Source organism: Propithecus coquereli, unplaced genomic scaffold (genome assembly GCF_000956105.1).
Source record: "Propithecus coquereli isolate 6110/MARCELLA unplaced genomic scaffold, Pcoq_1.0 Scaffold208, whole genome shotgun sequence".
NCBI classification, from domain to species: domain Eukaryota; kingdom Metazoa; phylum Chordata; class Mammalia; order Primates; family Indriidae; genus Propithecus; species Propithecus coquereli.
This window is the reverse complement of record NW_012145856.1, coordinates 1329045-1349380: the sequence shown is the minus strand read 5'-3', so window position 1 is coordinate 1349380 and position 20336 is coordinate 1329045. Positions and strand designations below refer to the sequence as shown.

The 20336-nt window shown below is 45.2% G+C and overlaps 1 protein-coding gene across 3 annotated transcripts in view; it reads right to left on the bottom strand.

Annotated features, from left to right (window-relative positions):
* The window catches only part of REEP1 (receptor accessory protein 1), a 114497-nt gene extending 97461 nt beyond the window's left edge, over window positions 1–17036 (bottom strand). For 2 of the 3 annotated variants that reach the window (XM_012644238.1, XM_012644240.1), the window contains exon 1: window positions 16861–17030. In XM_012644238.1, coding sequence (XP_012499692.1) covers window positions 16861–16892 — 32 coding nt within the window. In that variant the 5' untranslated portion in view covers window positions 16893–17030. Of the gene's footprint in view, window positions 1–16860 lie in introns of all 3 variants that reach the window. The other variant, XM_012644239.1, reaches the window with a different exon arrangement.
* Window positions 17037–20336: the final 3300 nt, after the last annotated feature.

Sequence of the window (20336 nt, the reverse complement as noted above, 5' to 3'; positions counted from 1 at the left end):
AAGTTTTTTGGGGTTCTCAATGTTTTTAAGAGTGTACAGGGGTCCTAAGACCAACAAGTTTGAGAACCACTGGTATAGGAGAATAATCTTGTCTCTGAGGGACATGCTGAAGTATTTGGGATGAGGTGGCATGATGTCTGCAGCCGACTTTCAGATGGTTAGGCAAGAGGGAAATGTGTGTATTTATGTAGAAAGAGCTGGGCGGATATGCCAAGGTACAAATAACATAGGTATTCAATGTACTGTTCTTTCAACTTTTCTGTGGGTTTCAAAGTTTTCTAAACAAAACATGTAATCAATATAAGGAATACATGCAAACACACTGATATTCTACATCAGTGTAAGGAAGGTATGGAAGCCAAAAACAAAGCCAAAGTGGAGCCTCAGAAAGGTAAATTAAGCGCACTTGCTAATTGAAACACTGAACCTCAAATTATAGGGCTTGACCGAGCGTCAAGTATAGGAAACACCAGCTAGGGCAATGCTGCTTCAACTTCAGCCTGCAAAACATAACCTGGAGAGCTTATTAGCACAGATTCCTGGGACCCACTCTTGGGTATTCTCATCCAGTAGGTCTGGGGGGCCTGAGAATTTATAGTTCTAGTAACTCCCAGGTGGAGGTCATGCTGTCATCTCCAGACCACATTTTGAGTGACACTCATCCCGGGTATCCCTTTATAAAGTTTAGACTCTGTTATGGATAGAACTGTGTTCCTCAAAAAGATATGCTGAAGTCCTAATCTCCAGTACTTGAGACCTTACTTGGAAATAGGATTTTGCAGACGTACTCAACTTAAGATGAGGTCATTTGAGTTGGCCCTAATCCAATATGACTGCTGTCCTTATACGAGAAGGAAAAGAGATACAGACACAGGGAGAATGCCATGTGACAACAGAGACAGAGGTTAGAGTGATGTTTTTACAAGCCAAGGAAGGGCAACAATTGCTGACAGCCACCAGAATCTCAGAGAAAGGCATGGGCAGATGATTCTTCTCTAGAGCCTTCAGAGGACAGTAAGGCCCTGAGAACACGATGATTTCAGACTCTAGTTTCCAGAACTGTGAAAGAATAAACTTTTGTTAGTTTACATCACTCGATTTGTGGTACTTTGTTACAGCAGCACTAGGAAATATAGACCTCAAAGAACTACATCAAAAGGTGAATAGAGACTAGCCTGCTATCATGGCATTTTACTTTACAAAAAGTAAAATGCCCATTCTCTGGCCACAGCAGCAGGTGGAAAGGAAATAGTATTTCCCCTGAAAACCTATAACCACTAGACTGCCTTTACATAAGTGTGCAGCCCATATTTATACTACCCAGATGGTCAAATTTTTAAAATCTCAGCAATTTACTTCGTGGTCCCAAACTGGTAGCATCCCTAGACACCTAGCAAAAGCAAACGCAAATCCTCTCTGGAGGAACTCACCTTTACCCAGGTATTAAAGGCTTTCTACAGATAAAGTTTCAAGGAATACAAGCTCACAGTGGAAAAAAAAAAAAAAAATGACCAAACCATAATGCACCTTGATTGAGAGCCGAGAGAAACAAGAGACAGCTGAATTGTCCTTCAAAAGTAGTTTAGATGCTAGAATTATCAGGTGCACAAAATAACATAATTATGTTTAATATGTTTAAAAGAATAAAAATGAATTTAAAATATGTAGAGGAACAGACATCATAAAATATGGCCAGTTTTGAAACAGAGCTAAATAGCATTTCTGAAATATAATGATTAAAATTTAAAAATCAATGCACATGTCCAGCAGCTGATTAGATATGGTTGAGGAGAGATGCAGAAAATTATCTACGATGTAGCAGTGACAGAAAAAGAAATCAGAGGTAAGAAATGAAGAGATGTGAAAGACAGAGTAAGAACATCTAACATACGTCTAATGAGAGTACTTGAAGAAGGGGGGAAAGCAATAGGGTGCAGAAGCAAAACTGTTAATGGCCAATACATTTGAAAAAATTACTGAATTGAATTAAATCCTAAATAATACTGACCCAAGAAGATAGAGGAAATCTATAATCATTAAAAAAATTCAATCAATAGTTTAAAAATCTTCCCATAGAAAAAGCACCTGGCCCTGATGCATTTACTGGCAAGTCCTACTAATCATCCAAGAAAGAAATTCAATATTACACAAACAATTCCAGAGTACAGAAAAACATGACATACCCCCAACTTAGTTATGAGGCACAATCTTGATACCAAAGCCAGACAAGGATAACATAGCCAATACAACTTACAAACATAACTTTTTTTTTTTAATTTCAGCATATTATGGGGGTACAGATGTTTAGGTTACGTATGTTGCCCTTGTGCCCCCCTCCCCCCCAAATATAACTTTTAAAAAAACAGAAAAATTAACTGGGTGTCATGGCATGTGCCTGTAATCTTAGCTACTCAGGAGGCTAAGGCAAGAGGATCACTTGAACCCAGCAGTTTGAGGTTGCAGTGAGCTACAATGACACCACTGCACTGTACTGTACCCAAGGCAACAGAATGAGATTCTGTCTAAAAAAAAGAAAAAAAACCCCAAATATTAGAAAATCAAATAATCAAATCCAGGATTGTTTTAAAACTACAAAAAAGAAAAATAACTTTATGACCAAATTGGGTTTACCTGGGAAGGCAAGGTTGGTTTAACAGTGAAATTAATTGATACAATTCACCACTTAGACTAAAGGCCAAAAAATATATATTATCTCAATGGAAGCATTAGACAAAATATAGTATCACTCATTATAAAAACTCTCAGCAAATTGTCACTTTAGAGTGATAAAGTCTATTTCTGAAAACCTTACAGCAAACACAATACTTATGGGAAAATGCTGAAGTATTCCTTTTTAACTCAGGAAAGAGGCAAGAGTGTACGCCTTTGCCACTTTTAGTCATCACGCACTGGGGAACCTAACTAGGGATAATAAGGGGGAATAAAAAAGAATAATGACTAGAAAGACACAACACTGCACTGTTGTCAGAGGACATGACCATTTATCTGGAAAAGCCAAAAGAATTACAGTTCAGCAAGGTTGCATTCTTTTAACAAGCAGTTGGAAGATGAAAATTTTATTAAGATACTAAATACACTGGCATCAACAAATATCAAATAACTGGGAATAAATGTAACAAATGATGTGCATGACATTTATAGCAAAAATCATAAAATTTTATTGAAAGTCATTAAAGAAGACCTAAATAAATAGAGATAGATACCATATATATGGATTGCAACAAACAAATTAGGAACATCAATTTTCTATTGTTCCATACATTTAAAGTTATTGCAAGCAAAATCCCAAAAGATTTGTGTGTATGTATGTGTGTGTGTGTGTTGTAATACATAATTTTAAGCTAATTCTAAACACGTATGTGGAAGAGGAAAGCACTCTTTGAAGGCACTTTTGAAAAAGAACAAGGTGGGAAAACTTACACCAGATAACAAAACTTTTCCTAAAGCTTTGGTTATTAACACAGCATGGTGCTGGTGCAGCAGTAGACAAATTATTCAATGGTACAGAATGAAGAGCTAAGAAATAGGCCCACACATTATGGAAACTAAATTTATGACAGGGCTGGGCACTGCAGATCTGAAGGAAAGGATGAACTTTCTAATAAATGGTACTGGGACAACTCGTTTTTCCTATGGAAAAAAAGAAAAAATTAGGGGCTGCTGCTTCACATCATATACAAAAATAAATTCAAAATAGATTAAGAAATTAAATGCATATAGCAAAACTATAAAACTGCTGGGAGCAATATAGAAAAATATTTTCATAATTTCAGAGAGGGAAGGTATTCCTAGGACACAAAAAACACAAACTGTAAGTGAAAAAATTGATAACTCTATTGCATTACTATTAAAAACTTGTTTATCAAAATACACCATAAAGAAAATGAAAAAATAAACCACAGACTGGGAGAAGACATTTGTGACACACAAGTGACAGAAGCTTAGCATCCAAAAGATTTGAAGAATTCCTATAAATCAGTAAGATAAAGAGAAGAAAAAGCTGGCAAGATTTGAACAGGCACTTCACAGAAGAGAGAACATGAATGGTCGATAAACATATGAAAAGATGCTCAGTCTCATTAGTATTCAGGGAAATGCAAATTAAAACCATAATGAGATTCCACTTTGTACCCACCAGACTGGCAAAAATTCTACAGTGTGACACTATCAAGTGATGGTAAAGATACAGTGCAAATGAAATCACAGCCCCTGCTGGAGGAAAACCATTTGGAGAACATTTTATGAAGAAAAAACAGTGGGGCACTTGCCAGGCCAGATATCAAGAATTTTTATAAAGCTATGGTAATTAAGACAGTGTGGTACTGGTGCAGGGTCAGGCACATTGATCGATGGTACCGAGAAAAGAGCCCAAACACAGACCCAGTTATCTATGGGCTTAATTTACGTTATTTGGTTAAGTGAAAGATGTAGATACCCTCTGCCTCGGCCAGCCCAGTCCCATGCACAGGTGCACTGGAAAACATGTACAAGAATGTTCACTGCAGCACTCTTTCTGAAGGAGTACAAAAGAGAAAAAAGAAAAATCCAGAAACAACCCAAATGTGGATCAAAAGTTCAATGGATGGCCAGGCGCGGTGGCTCACGCCTGTAATCCTAGCACTCTGGGAGGCCGAAGCAAGAGGATCGTTTGAGCTCAGGAGTTCGAGACCAGCCTGAGCAAGAGCGAGACCCTGTCTCTACTAAAAATACAAAGAAATTAGTTGGACAACTAAAAATATATAGAAGAAATTAGCCGGGCAGGGTGGCGTATGTCTGTAGTCCCAGCTACTTGGGAGGCTGAGGCAGGAGGATCGCTTGAGCCCAGGAGTTTGAGGTTGCTGTGAGCTAGGGTGACGCCATGGCACTCGAGCCCAGGCAACAGAGTGAGACTCTGTCTAAAAAAAAAAAAATTCAGTGGATAAGTAAACTGTGGTATGTTCATACAATGAAAGTAATGTTCTAGTTCTTAAACTGGGTGATGAGTAAATGAGTATTCATTGTATTATTATCCATTATCCCCTAACCATTTTTTATTTATAAACAGTCTTCTCTATTGACTCAACAATTACTTTTTACAAATCAAAGACAGCCCAGAAATGGAGACCGAACAAGATGTTAGAACACCAAAGTGTTCCCTTCTGTGTTCCCCTTACCTTAGGCTGATTTTAGATGAACTCTCCTCATCTTAGCAGCAGTAAGAACAGTTACCATGAGTGTGGTAGGCTGAGTAATGGCCCCCAAAGATATCCAGGCCCTAATGCCTAGAACCTGTGAATGTTTTCTTATAAGGCAAAAAGGACTTTGCAGATGTGATTAAGCCAAAGACTTTGAGATGGGGAGATTATCCTGGATTATTTAGGCAGGCCCTATTTAATTTGTGATTAAATGTAATCACAAAGGTCCTAAAAGGGAGAAAGAGGGAGATATGAGGACAGAAGAAAAGGCAATGTGACCCTAGAAGCAGAGACAGGAGTGATGAAGACACAAATCAAAGAATGCCTACAGCCAGCCACAAGTCAAGGAATGCCAATAGCCACCAGAAGTTAGAAGAAGCAAGGAATGGACTCTTCCCTGGAACTGCCAGAAAGAACCAGCCCTGCCAACACCTTGATTTTAGCCCCATAAGATTCATTTCAGACTTCTGACCTCCAGAACAGTAAGAGAATATATTTCTGTTGTTTTAAGCTACTAAATTGGTGGTTACCTCTTACAGCAGCAATAGTAGACTAATACAGTGGATAAGGAGGCTCAACCTCACTCAAGTCTATCTCAGATGATTTTCCACTTAGCATACCCTCTCCTCTGCCCTCTCTTCTCTCCCAACATTGGATGCCACAGTGTCTCCCAAGTAGGGAGACACAGCAATGGTTTAATCCCTTCATATATCAGATGCACCACTTCCCCTGCTGAAAGGGCTCCTCCCTACAATTTCCAGCCAGAGCCAGACAAGTCATTCACACACATCCATGAAATTCCACTCAATGGAAATAGCACTGGCCAGGCAGGGGGGACACTTCCCACTGATTGGCTATGTCACTGCCTCAACTTCTCAAAGATGGAACAAGGAGTCATTCATCTTTATATCCCTGGGGCCCAGCATAGCGCCTGGCATGCAGCAAATGGTCAAAAAATGGGCAGTGAATCAATGAATAAATCAACGAAGCAATGAATCAATCAATCCTGAGTAAGGATGGAAGTCCTAACCACCGAAAAAGAAAATCTTTTCAATTAACTCCTCTCCCTCTTTCTCTACCAGTATAAGGAAGAGATTAAAATCACACAATTTTAGGGTTGGGGAAGCCAGGAGCTCACTGCCTCAAAAGGTAGCCCAGGGCACCGTCAGTGCCAATTATTGGAAACCTTTTCCTTCTATCAAGCCCAAAAGTTGTCTTCTGGCCACCCACTGGTCCTAGTCCAATCCTCTAACCACACAAAACAAACCTATTTTTTCCACATTAAAACATTTCCATAGCGTGGAGACCTGGCCTTAAGCCTTGGCCTAGCCAACCAGGCTAGTGATCTTGATGAATCACCTAACTCTGCTGGTCCTCTTCCTCCTTGTCTGTCAAACAAGCGCATGAAATCACTAAGGTCTCTTCTATCTCTGTGGTCCAATGTGAAAAACATCACCTTCTTGGTGTTCAATCTTTCAGCACTGTAACCTATCCACAGGGTTTTTCATTTCAATACTTCATTTTTCCCCCTCAGAAGTGCTTCTTTTTCAATGGGACTGTCCCCTGCCAGGACATGCTATTTTCTCATATTTTCAATTCTTTATTTCTTTTTTCATTTTATTTGTTTATTTAGAGACAGAGTCTCGCTCTGTTGCTCAGGCTGGAGTGCAGTGGCTAGATCGTAGCTCACTCTAACTTCGAACTCCTGGGCTCTAGCGATCCTCCTGCTTCAGCCTCCTAAATAACTAGGATTATATAGGCACATGCCACCTGCCCAGCTAATTTTTGAAAAATTTTTTTGTACAGACTCAGTCTCACCATTTTGCCCAGACTGGTCTCAAACTCCTTGCCTCAAGTGATTCTCCTGCCTCGCCTCCCAGAGTGCTAGGATTACAGGTGTGAGCCACCACGCCCAGCCAGAATAAGTCTTTTTAAAGTGAGAAAAGAGTAATTACAGCACTTTGGGAGGCTGAGGCAGGAGAATTCTTTGAGCTCAGGGGTTCAAGATCATCCTGAGCAAGAGCAAGATCCCATCTCTACTAAAAATAAAAAAATTATCTGGGTGTCATGGTTTAGGCCTATAGTCCCAGCTACTTGGGAGGCTGAGGCAGGAGGATTGCTTGAGCCCTGGAGTTTGAGGCTGCAGTGGAGCTACGATGAAACCACTGAACTCTACACAGGGCAACAGAGCAAGACTCTGTCTCAAAAAAAAGAAAGAAAGAAAAAGAAAGACTTATTCCAAGGTCTTTAATTGGTAGCTCTATCATACAAATAATATTAATATATATTATTAATATGTGTAGGTTATTTATTTATTATTGGAGAGCTAATCCTATTGCTTATAGTGTTTGCTACTGGGGTTGTTTCCTTATGTGTTTTGTAATTCTGAAGTGTGAATTCATGGTTTTAGGAGCTAATTCTGTATGATACGTATTGAAGATTGTCAGAGAAACTGGAATAATTTCTGCCAGATCCACCAAGGGTAGCAAAACGGCTGTGTTTTAAGCTAAATTTCTATGTAGTCTGTTATGCAGCTGGTATAGTACTAGCTTACACACTTTCTAAATGATTCCCTCTCTATCTCCTGGCAAATTTCCTTCCTTACTTAAAAGCTCAGCTATGCTTTTAAGGAGATCGGATTGCTGTTATATTTTACCCCAAATTTTTAAAATTCAATTTTTATTAAGGGAGGATTTCCAGACCATTTAGTTTTCTGTATTTCCAGAAATGGAAATCAAATCTTTCATTTTACACATGAGAAAATCGAGGTCTAGAGAGATTAAATTACTTGCCATGGTCACAAATCAAGTTTCTATAAAACTGGGGTTTAAAACATGATGTTTTAACCCTAAAAGGAATACTAAGTCATCATTCTTTCAACAGGCATTTTTTAAACACCTACTGTGTGCTTAGAACTGCTCTAGGCTTGGGGGAAATAGCTGCAAATGAGATAAAGTCTCGAAAATCATGGAAGTTAAATCCTAATGGATATGTATGAACAAATAAACAAATGAATTAAAAGGATCATTTCAGGGAGTGGTAAGGAGATAGAGAGTGACAGGAGGGGTGGATTTTGGAGAAGGTGGGCAGAAAAGGTCCCTCCTGAAGAGGGGACACGTGAGCAGAGAGACCATAAATGAAAAGGGGGGAAGGGCATGGACGATCTGGGGGACTGTGTTGTGGGCAGAGGAAACAGCACGTACAAAGGCCACTGGTGGGACAAGCTTGGCACCTTCCAGGAATAGTGAGGAGGCTTCAGGGGAGTGAGAAAGGGGAGAGCAGTGCAAGGTGAGGTCAGAGTGTCGGCAGGAGCCAGACCTTGTTGAGTCTTATTGACCATGGTAAGGAGCTTGAGTTTTATTCTTCCTGGAACGGGACAGTGTTTAAACAGCAGGGGAAAGAGATGGCCCATCTTACATTTTAAATAAATTATCAGAGTGATAGGAGCAAAGGCAGGGAAAACCATTAGGAGGGCTCTGAGATGAAACAGGTGAGCAGTAATTTGGGGTTGGAGCAGGTGGCGGCAGTGGAGGTGGGAGTTGTGATTGGACGGGAAGTGTTTTGAAGGCAGGGGACTTGCTGACAAACTGATTCCACAGCACACAGGGACTGGCCTGAAGTGTGCACAGACCCCCGCTGGATCTGGTGACTCCCTCAGGAGGGACACATGTGGACTTGTGGTTCTCAGCCTCACCTGCTCATGAGAAAAATCTTGTATGAAATCCACCGTGAGTCCCCAGCATCAGCTTGATGTGTCCACCAGCCTGTGTCAAGGCAGGTTGTATCCCACTTTTGTTGGAGCAACATGACCCATTCAGCCCAATATTCTGTCTGACAGGCATTGCCTTGGCAGTCTAAACTCCAGTTGTGACAAAACTAAATTTCACACTGAGCATAATTAGGCAGCCCATTTGTGAAAGGTTCTCACTTGGGCACTAGGTTGGTGGAGTCCAATCATGCCATTTAGAACTCATAAAAAGCCAGCGTTAAAACCTCTCAGAACCAGAAAGGATGAACCACAGTCTAGCACGAATGGATGATTTGGGATCGAATCCCAGGTTTACAGCAAATAACAGGAAACTTAGGCAAGTCCGTTTCTTTTCATATCACAGGGGAGATGATGGTACCCTGTCTCCTGACTCAGCACAAGCTTTATGTGAATCTTGTTAAATTACAGATTCACTAGGTCCTGGGCAGGGCCTGGGATTCTGCATTCCTGCCTACTCCAGTAATGCCGAGGCTGCTGGTGCATAGACCACGCTCTGAGGAGTGAGGTCCTGACTCATTCACCATCCAACATGCACTCACTGGGCACCTCCTGAGCATGAAGAGCTGTGAGACAGACAAAGAAGCAGACTTGGTCCTTAAGGGGAGGTCAACAAACAAACCACGATAGCACAAGGTACAAAGTGACAATGCCATTCTGGGGACCCAGGGGAGAGAAATCTTTCTTCTGTTAGGGGACCCAAGGGAGGCTGGATGGTGGGAGATAGATGGGGACACACATAGAGAACATAATGGAAATCAGAGGGCACCTTCCAAGGCTTTAGCCTTTATCATCACTAATTTCTCCTCAAACTTCAGACCTAATTTTTTTGACTCACAAACAGAATAAAGAAAAGGGAATAAAAGGGGAATGAGAGAGATTATTTTCTAGTATAAAGAGGTGAAAGAGTATGTTAGGACTGGGAGTCCAGTGGCAAAAAGGAAAAAATCCCATCTTATACCAAAGAAATTTTTAAGTTTACAAGGCTGGTTAGCAGTCGTTCATTCAACATGTATGGTGGTCATTAGGGCTGTTCTTGTTAGGAGTGTAAGTCGCCATCCACTTGAATTTAGGTGTGGCCAGTGAAATGTGAGCAGAAATGGCGCGTTAACACTTCCAGGTGGAGGTACTTAAGAGTCAGTGTGGGACTCCATTTTCCTCTCCCTACCACAGCGAATCCTGATGTCTGGCGTTGACATGATGCCACCCTAAGACAGAGGTCACTCAGTCAGCCTGGGTCTCTGAGTAATCATGATGGGCAGAGTGCCCCTGCCAACCCACAGTGAACAGGCAGCACAAAGCAAGAAATACACCTCGGTTGTCTCAAGCCACTGGAATTTGGGAGTTGTTACTGCAGCATGTCCCAGAACATCCCAACCACTTCAATAGATATTTCATTAATACAAGCACCATTTAAAGTTTTCATTCTAGGATATGGGACAGCTCATGGTATCAAAGAAGTAGCTGCAGGAACTGGGGCCTGAGTAATGAGACCAAGACTCTTTGTGCCAGCCTCTTTCTCTCGGCCCATGTCTGGTCTCTATCTTTGCTTTGCTGTATTCTCCAAGTGCCAGGGTGTTTAGCCACCAGCAGCCCCAACTTCACATCTTTCAAACTCTGGGCCCCATGGGCAAAGCTATTCTCCCTCAGCTCCAAATCAAGAAACCCTAGGGAAGGAGCTGGTGGCTCAGTTTGGGTCACACGCCCACCTCTGGACTGATGTCTGTGCCCAGGGAAATGCGAATCTAGGCTTGGGTCACGTGCCCACTCCTATGGCTGAGTCGAGGGAGGCAGGATGGAACAGGTTACCAGAAGGGAATGGGAAACTTGTTTTGCAGTCCAAAGTACCATCCATAATCCCCTATAAGGAGGTAGAAAGGATGTGTATGCATAAGCACACAGGAGAATGCCTATGGTAGAATATAACTGAGCTGTGACTGGTGAGAGGACAAGGAAAAGGGAAAATATGGTATATGCATGATCGGTCCAAGAAAAGGGAGAGGTGGGGCAAGAGAGCCACTAGGCTGGACAGCTCCCTGCACTGGCAACCGGAGGCACCTTTGTCCTAGAACTGCCAGTTGACTGACAAGGCGTGGGGCGGGGCGATGTCAGGAGGGGATGTTAACTCAAGTAACCTATGCTTTACTTTACAGTGACTAATTTAGTAAATCTGACAGTGGGGCAGACCTCTTCTGATCGGGAACGGGCTAAGTCTAGGAGAGCAAATACTGAACCAACATGTGTGCCCCTGTTGTCACCTTCCCTGCATGAATCAATCGCTTTTGGAACTCCTTCCCACTGACCCCAAGCCAGCTTCATACTCCTCCTCAAGACAGTGTCCCAGGCAGCTTTGTATCGATCGTAAGAGATGAAACTCACTTGGGATCTCTGGTCTAGATACCCATGCATGCTTGAAGTACAGCAAATTATTCATACTTATCAAGATTCCTTCCAACACTCTTACTATGTGCCAAATATCTGGTCCTTTAGCTATATTTCTTTTTTCCCATGAAAGCCCCTGGGTGCAACTTCAAAAACCCAAAGGGGGAAAAATGTGCTTCTACCTGAAGACAGATGAGATCTAAAAATTCAGAACAAATAATATGTACATAACTACCCATCTTCCAATTCCTCAGGACATTCCCATGGCCCAGAAGTGAGACAAAAGCATCCTTACAGCCCAGATGCAAACCCCCTTACCTCTTCTTGGTGCTGGGAAAAACTCCCACAAACTAAGAATCCTGGTAACCAGTTGGGCATGTGTGTGACTCATCCTTGGCAGTGAAATTCCAAAGGAGCCACATGCTATGGCTACTGCATGGCCAAGTTCTCCCCTTCCCCCAGCCTCTCTGCCCTGGAAACACACATACACACCACACATACACAATACAAAACAGCAGCCTGAATGGTTGGCTAAAGAGGGCGCTACTCCCCTTCCCTCACTCTTCCCAGGGCTCCTCCTCCCCCCACATAATACACCCTCCAAAGATAGCTTGCTTTAAAAGGAAGAGGCCGACTGACCTAGTAATAACCAGGTGAGACCCTCACTTGTCAACTAACCTCAAATAAGACACAGCGGGGAGGAGTGTACAAAAGCTACTTCTCAGCAGGCAGGCGGGATTAGTCAACAAAGAAACAGGGCAGCTGAGCAGCACTGACATCGAACCTGGTATTTTTCACTTCCTTGAGGATATTCCTCCTGCTTATAAATAAATGTGGTGCACGCAGGCCAGCTGCGGAAGAAAGGGGAGCTCTTAGGTCCTCCAAGGTGATGATAGCCAATACCCTTTTCTCTCAGACAGGGAGCCGGCTCCAGGGTAGGGGCTAGGTGAATGGCAGTTGCCCTTAAGACTCGGCCAGTGGGTCAGACCAGTGCTGGGACTAGAACCCAAGTTTGCTGATTTCCAGTTCAACAGCTTTCCTTTCACAATTCATGTGAAACATTTACCCGGTGCCTATAGTGTTCCACGCCACAGTGCCAGGAAATAAATCCTCAACCAACATGAACCCTCTATTAACTGATCATTTTCCTGCATTCCACATTTTAAAAGCAGGACCCAAAGGAAGGCTAGCTTATGTTTAAGAACTTATGGTCTTGTCTTTCTTTTTTCTTTTCCATTTGTTTCGCTACAGTTTGGGAACATCTTGAGGACAATCCACATTCCTTCCAGTCTCATCTACTTCTACATCGCTGACCCAGGACAGACGTCATGCTCCAAATCCCAGCGCTGGGACTTAGCCAGACAGCCAGCCATCAAACTAAGACTCTGTCTTGATCACCACATTGTACTTTCTAAATACTAACATTTTTTTAAAAAATATACATTGTGGAAATAAAATGTATTCTGCATAGCTATCAGTTATTCAGGAAATTTTGTTGAATTAGGACTTTCTTTTTCCCCACGCAGTGAATTGAGGTTTTAGTCTATTAATGCCATAATGGGTAGAAAGCTCTGGATCTATTCAGCCATTATTCTTGGCCTTGGCCAAAATCCTGTCCAGAGACAATGAGGCAACACCTGCTCCTTAGAATAATGCTTCAAAAACTGGCATATTCTCCTAAGAAGTCACAGAGCAACCTCTGTGTCCCCACTCCAACAGGGTGCACATGAACATACTTTCCACAGTGTGAAATTCATTCATGCCTAGGTCTTGATTTATCTGTAAAGAAAACAAAAGGAGGCAAGCAGGCAAGTCCTAAACGAGCCCCCACGTCCCATGAAGATATCAACCAGGTTCTAACACGGCCAACTTGCTGTTGCAGAGTATCTCTTCCTTAATTCTTTTTTTATTGTTTGTTGTTTTGTTTTGTTTTGAGACAATGTCTCTGTCGCCCAGCTAGAGTGCAGTGCCATTATCATTGCTCACTGCAACCTCAAACTCCTGGGCTCCAGCAATCCTCCCCACCTCAGCCTCCCTAGTAGCAAATAGCTGAGACTAGGACTATAGGCACATGCCACCATGCCCAGCTAGTCTTTTTCTTTTTTTTGTAGAGATGAGGTCCCACTATATTTCTCAGGCTGGTCTCAAACTACTGGCCTCAAGTGATCCTCCAGCCCTGTCCTCCCAAAGTGCTAGGATTACAGGTGTGAGCCACCACTGTGCTTGGCTTTCTTCCTTAGTTCTTTACAGGCTGAGCCAAACAAGTTAGGAGAAAGACAGCTGGCAAGGAAAGCAGCATCTCCAACTCGTCCTCACTCTAAGAGCTTTGTCCAGTGGGCACAAGCCTGTCTTGATACCCGCTGACTTCTGACCCTGGGGGACAGCACTGGCTGGCTATCCTGCTTATCCTCGGAGCCTATGAGTTCCTTCAACACAACCAACCTTTACTGAATGCATTCAGGTGCCATGCACTTCAAAAAGACCCTTGGGAGGGGGTGAGGAGTTGGAAGGGGAAAAAAACCACAGTCACTGACTTCAAAATTCTCACAGCCAGTGGCAGCAAAGACATTCACAAGTATTGACTGGCTGTCCCTGGATGCCACCAGCCTGTCGTGATACCTCTAGTTGGATGGCTAGGAACACACTAGGAAGACACAGGAAGACATTCCCTCTCCACCCTCAGAACACAGTGATAGGCCTTCTTAACTGGTCTTTGATATGACAGGGGCTTACAAAACCATGAAAAGATTGCCTACAGAAAACAGGACTTGTGGACAAAATCATAGGATGCTCCCATATCCGAGGTCTCGGGAGCTTCAAAGAGGTCAATTTAGTGCAACTGTCAGGGGTGAGTGAAGGGGAAAGGGCATTGGACTAAAAATCCAGAGCCTGTTTTCTTCACTAGCTCATTTTGTATCCTTGGGCAAGGCACATTCCCTCTGCAATTTTATAGGTAAGGGGAAGGACTAGATCAGCAGTTTTTATTAGCAGTAAAGCCCATATGTTTTTCCAAATTACATTTTATCTAGGACCCCAATATACAAGACGAAAGGGAAGCTGTACTGAATCAGAGCTGGGAAGCCCAGAGCCTACCCACTCAGGCTGGGTGGCCCTCAGGGAACCCAGTCGGAAAACCACAGGAGTAGATTAAGTCTGAGAGCCCCTTGCACAGTTCTTATATCCTCTCATAGGGTACTTGGAAAGGACATAAGGAGGGAATCGTCATTGATTTAGTGCCCTCCGTGGTGCTTGGTCATTGAAATCTTTACAATAGCAACATGAGGTTAACTAGCTTGTGAACTAGGATCTGTTGTGATCTGAACTGGGATCTGTTGGTAAGAGACAGAACTGGGATTTGAACCAAGGGTTTTCTGACTCCAAACACAGTATTCCTCCCCCTTGATAAGAAGTTCCTCTAGCTATGTGGACTATTGGGCTGAATCAAAAATCTCCTTGAATTGTAAATATATGTGCATCTCTATTTACAATGGGAGCATAGGGGAAAATTCTTTGAAAAATATACCCCCCAAAATCATCACTACTTATCTCTGTGTGGTAGTAGTGTGGATGATTTTCAGTCTGTTTATCTATATTTTCTAATTGTTGTATAATGAACAAGCATAATTTACATGGAACAGATACTGCTTTTTAAAAGTGGTATTAATAATTCATAATAAATACAATCATGTCAGGTTTCTATAAGGAATTAGGGATGGGGGATAGGTGTTATCCCTAATTTTCTGGAGTCGAAGGTGAGAATAACCACCCCAAAACTCACCAACTCTCCCTTGGGCCAGGCTGACCTGAGGGGCAATTCTCATGGTCATTTAAGTCCTCTGAAGTCTCAGTTCTGGGAAGTGTAGTTGTTTTAGAAAGAAATAGCAAGTCCCTGAGACCCCTCCCAAATATATGGCTCTCCTCTCCACCCCCATCAGCTGCCTGGTGTAGAAAGGGGGAGGGAGCTGCTATTATGATAAAACTAAAGATGGACACATGACCCAGGACCAGCCCAGCAGGGCCTATAGAGAGCAGCCAGTGAGGCCAATTAAACTCTCCTGCCCCACCCTGAGGGCTTCCCAGAAGCCACTGGCAATTTCGAAGATCACAGGACTACTTAAGGAGAGAAAATACCACCCTGAAGGCAAGACAAGCTTTGGGCAAGGCTTGTCAGCCTCTTTCCTGTATTATTCATGACAGCTCTCCTGTCAGAAATCTTCTAAATATTTAACATGCCACCTCAAGGTACAGCGCAAACCCGCAGCAGTCAGCGACAGCTGTAGAGAGGGCTTCATGGAATGACTTGGGGACTGAGAGGTGCAGACACTGGCTTTGGGAGGAAAGCCCAGAATGGTGGCTGGGAGACAATGCTGAGATGACTTCAGAAGGCTGCCCCTGACTGCTTCTTTGAAAATCACTAAAGAAGGGAAGGAGATGGGAGGAGTTTTAAAACATGGGGAGTGATCATGCACAATCAATGGGAGCCCCTCTTTCTCAAACAAAGAAAAAGCCTGAGGTGCCCCCCTACCCCACACCCATTTCAGCCCCAGCTCCCCTGAGCAGGTGGCGAGGATGGTTACGGAAGAACAGGAACTGAAACAGCCCTGTCTATCTCCAAAGGAGAATAAATCCACGAGGGAAGCTCTTCAAATGTCTGTGGGTCCTTGGGCTTGAAAACGAAAAATACCCGCTAAGACAACTCCCAATGACTTCACACAGACCTCACCCCAGATGACTCTGCGCTCTCCCTCTCAAGGCCTGGAAGGTGTCACGGCCACCATCCTGGTGGCTATCTGTCACTTGGAAATGCCCCGTGCATTCCTGGAGATGCCTGCCCCTGTCTCTCAGACCCCTGCAAAAGGAATCAGACCAGGGGGACGCTAGGCATCAACTCCAAGATTCATACCCGTCCTCCTACTTCCCACCTGCCTTTGCCGCTGACGATTTGAAACACCTAAAAAGGAGTATTTTTTTCAACCCAATTGGGAGCCCGCCTCTATCTCTCCACCCGTCTCCGCGCTGACTCCTCCAGGCAGCGCCCAAGCTGTCATTTTCACCTGACAAAAGCTTGGCGGCAGGGCGCGGCGACAGGCGACCCCACATTTCTCCCCAAGCAGAGAGACGCGTGTCTCCGTGTCGCACCCATTCGGGGCCTCTGCGAATACGACCGACCCGGGGGAACAAAGCAGCCGGGGCGCGGCGAGGCACAGTCCCCGGCGGAGCCCCCGTGCGTCCCAGCCCTCGGTGCCCCGCCCGCCGGTCCCCCGCGCCCCGGCCCAGCTCCCCACAAGCTGCCGCCCGCACCCGGCGGCGCTCCCGGGCAGCAGTCGCGTCCTGCGCCGCCCGCCCGTTCACTGGCGTCCTCGGCAGCTACTGTACCTGCTAAATTTAGCGGTCGCCGGGTATTAATAGCCCGAGCGACCGGGGCCGGGCGCTGCAGGGGCGCGCGCAGCCCCGAGGCCGGGACGGGGAAGGAGGGGAAGGAGGGGAAGGAGGGACGCGGGGAAGAAGGCCACTTACACCACCAGCCTGGAGATGATCCATGACACCATGGCGGGCGGGCGGGCGGGCGCGGCCCGGGCAGCGCGGCGCGGCTCGGCTGCTGGCGGCGCGGGCGGCTGCGGGGCTCCCGGCACGTCAGTCCGCGCACGGCAGCCGCCGCCAGACTGAGCGCGCCCGCCGCCCTGCCCTGCGTTCGCGCGTCGGCGCAGCCGCGGCACGTTCCGGCGGCGGCGGCGGCCCCAGCCCCCAGGGGCTCCGCGGGCCCGCGGCGATTGGGCGGCGAGCTGGTCAGGGCACCCGCGGGGCCCGCCCCGCCCCGCTCGCCCCGGCCCCCGGCTGGATTCGGGCAGGTCCTCTGCGCGCCCTGGTGCACCCGCCCCTCCAGTGGAGCCCTGCGGTGGCACAGCTGGCGGCGCAGAATCCTGGGTGCCGCCCCACCCTCACTGTTACAGGGGGTAAACTGAGGTCCGGACATGGACTTGGGAATCTGTCTACACCTGAATAGATGGGGTTCTGTCATCCCTCGTTCAGATAATGTGCCGGCCTCACTAAGGACTTACCTGTATCCAGACCTGACTTCTTCAATCCGTCCCCCACGCGGCATTATCTCCGTAAGAAACGAACCTGGGCGCTCGTCTCCCCGCTTACAATCCTAGAGTCCGTACATGATCTGGTCCCTGCCTACAAGCGCCTCACCACCACCACTGCCCCAATATCCCTTTAGCCCTTTTCGCGCCAGGCATTTTGGACTTAAATATCTGCCGATTCTTCTTCCTTGTCCATAATAGCACGCCTCATCGTCCCACTTTGGTTTGATTCAACTCCTTCTTCAAGGCTTAGGTGAAGGGCTGCGTCCCCTGGAAGATCATTCCCTGGGGGATGCTCCGGGTTCAACCTGGCCGGGACGAGAGCTAGAAGCTTCTATTGCACAACACCAGTGCCCTGCTGAGCCATATTGGAGTCTTAGGCAAAAGGGAAATTGTGCACCCACTATGAACATTTTTGTGTATTTTTAAAGTTCTGCACTAAATATTTATCTTGATTACTGAATTTTATGGTGCCCCTTAAATTTTGGGCCCTCGCTGAGTGCCTCGCTTTGCTCACCCTAATGGCAGCCCTGCATAGCACATTTTCTGTTAACACCGGAAACCCTTTGTCCTCTACTCCTTGGCTCTCTGCTGTTTTCCCTGCCCTCCAATAGCTTGGGTCTGCGTGGTGCTCTCTCAGCGCTCTGTCCTCCTTTGCTGATGCTCATGTCATGTATAATTCAGTGTCAGATGTGAGAGGCACAGGAGAGAGCTTAGTATCTTCAGATGTAGCAGAATGTGTATGAGTGTGTGCCTGATACAGGCAGAAGATTTTGCTGACAACAAAGGGACTGCAAACGAGACATCCTCTCTGATAAGGGGTCTCCAAAGAACACATAAAATACCAGTAATAGTGGTTTTTATTGCTGCCTTGACCCAGTTTTGAGGCCCTGTCTGGAAGCTGGTCGGTTTCCTTCTTGAGCAGTCTATTAACTCTGCACTTCCTTTCTTGGGCACTCCAGGCCACTATTCACCCACCTTAACCAACCCAGGGCCAGGTACCAGACAACCAAAGACTGCCCCTGTGCCCCAGAGCCCACTGAAATTATTCAAATTAGCCAATCCTACATCTGCCTGCCCTACCTGACCGTTTCCTCCCCTCAGAAACCACGATAAAGGTGTTTATACAGTTTCCCTCTCTCCCTCTGCCTGTAACTAACCCCAGTGTTTCTCCTGAGCAGCGCTGTGTGGCCTGCTACCCTTTCCCCAGGGAACTGTGGGTGTACAGAATGATAAAACTCTTGACAGTCTGTCTTGATCTGTGTCTGGCCTCAGGATACCTCACTCAAGGTAATGTGGTTAAAACAATGACCCACAGGAAAAAGCTTGGAATACTTACTAGGCAAAGAGGACACCAGAGCCAGACCAGAATAGTACCAAACAAGTAGGACCTTCTTCAGACCTCCCCTCCCCTTCATTCTTGCCTCCCAACACCCCACAAGAGATCAGAAAATGCTGTTAGCCATCTTGTGGGTGGAGGGGATGGAATATCGTGCGTCAAAGAGATCCTCTTAGTGGGAAAATAAGGAGATGACCATGTGCTGTTTCCCTCCTGAAGTATGCCTTGTGTGGGTAAGCTTTACCTACAAATGGAATGCTCAGGTTTGACTATTGCACAGAACTGGGCATTTTAATTACCAAATGAAACTATTCATGGGATTAAAATATCTGGAGGTCTTTTTGTTATTTGAAGAGGATCAGAAAACTAGTGAGAACTGAAAAACAGGAATTGATAGTAGGAGAATATACTTTGCTTTGTGTGAGACAAATTGTTTAAGATTAGAGATTAGAGAAAAATGTGCTCTCTCTGATTCTAACTGATGCTATTTGCCTCTGTGACCGTGCTTGCTTTTAGTTGTTTGTTAAATGTAGTTAATCAGAAACAGGAATAAGAGCAGGAGTGACTCCATGACAGGCTGAACTTCCTGGAGTAGGCCTAAGTTTCGGTTTTCCCGAAACGCCGCCGCCCTTTCCCCCCGAAATGACGCTGACCACAATTGGCCCTGGCGTGAAAATCCCGAGGCTTGGAGCCACTTTTAAAGGAACCAATCAGGAGCCAACGCGATCAGCCACTTTTAAAGGAACCAATGAACTAAGGAGGGGAGGGGGGAAGGTGTGCCCAGCATGTCGTGTGAAACCTGTGTGTCGTGTGTAAAACAGAAAAAGGTATAAAAGCTTAACCTCTACCCCAAGGCGGGGTTCTAGCCCTTAGAAGAGGCCACTGCGTTGGTGCTCTGGGACTTGGACCCTAGCTCGAGCTAGCCAATAAACTCCTTTGCCATTTGCAGCCTCGGTGACTCTGCCTCTCTGTTCCTGGGGCCGAGGGGAACCGGCTCTAACAAGAACAACCCTAGATTTCACACAGGGGTTGGGAAAAAACTTGTCTACAGAGCAGGCTTAGATAGGCAGATGAGGGGAAAGAAGAGAAAGAAAAGAAAATTGCTTTCTTTCTTTTTCTTTTTAAGACATGAGATCTCACTCTGTTGCTCAGGCTGGGGTGCAGTGGCACAATCATAGTTCACTGCAGCCTCAAACTCCTGGACTCCAGGGATCCTTTTCCCTCAGCCTCCTGAGTAGCTAGGACTACAGGTATGTTGCCACCACAGCCCGCTAATTTTTAAAATTTTTTGTAGAGATGGGGTCTCACTATGTCACCCAGAATGTCTCAAACTCCTGGCCTCAAGTGATACTCCCACCTCAGCCTTCCAATGTGCTGGGATTACAGGCATGAGCCACTGTGCCCAGCTGAGGGTCAATTTTTTAACTGCATTCTATCTCTTTCAGTGTAACTGTTACATATATTGTATCTCTTCATCTTGGACTTTCTCCTATTTGTCCTTGATCCTGGAAAACATGGAGCTGGGAAATGGGCTCAGCCTTCTAGACAATGGAACTCTTACAACTCTT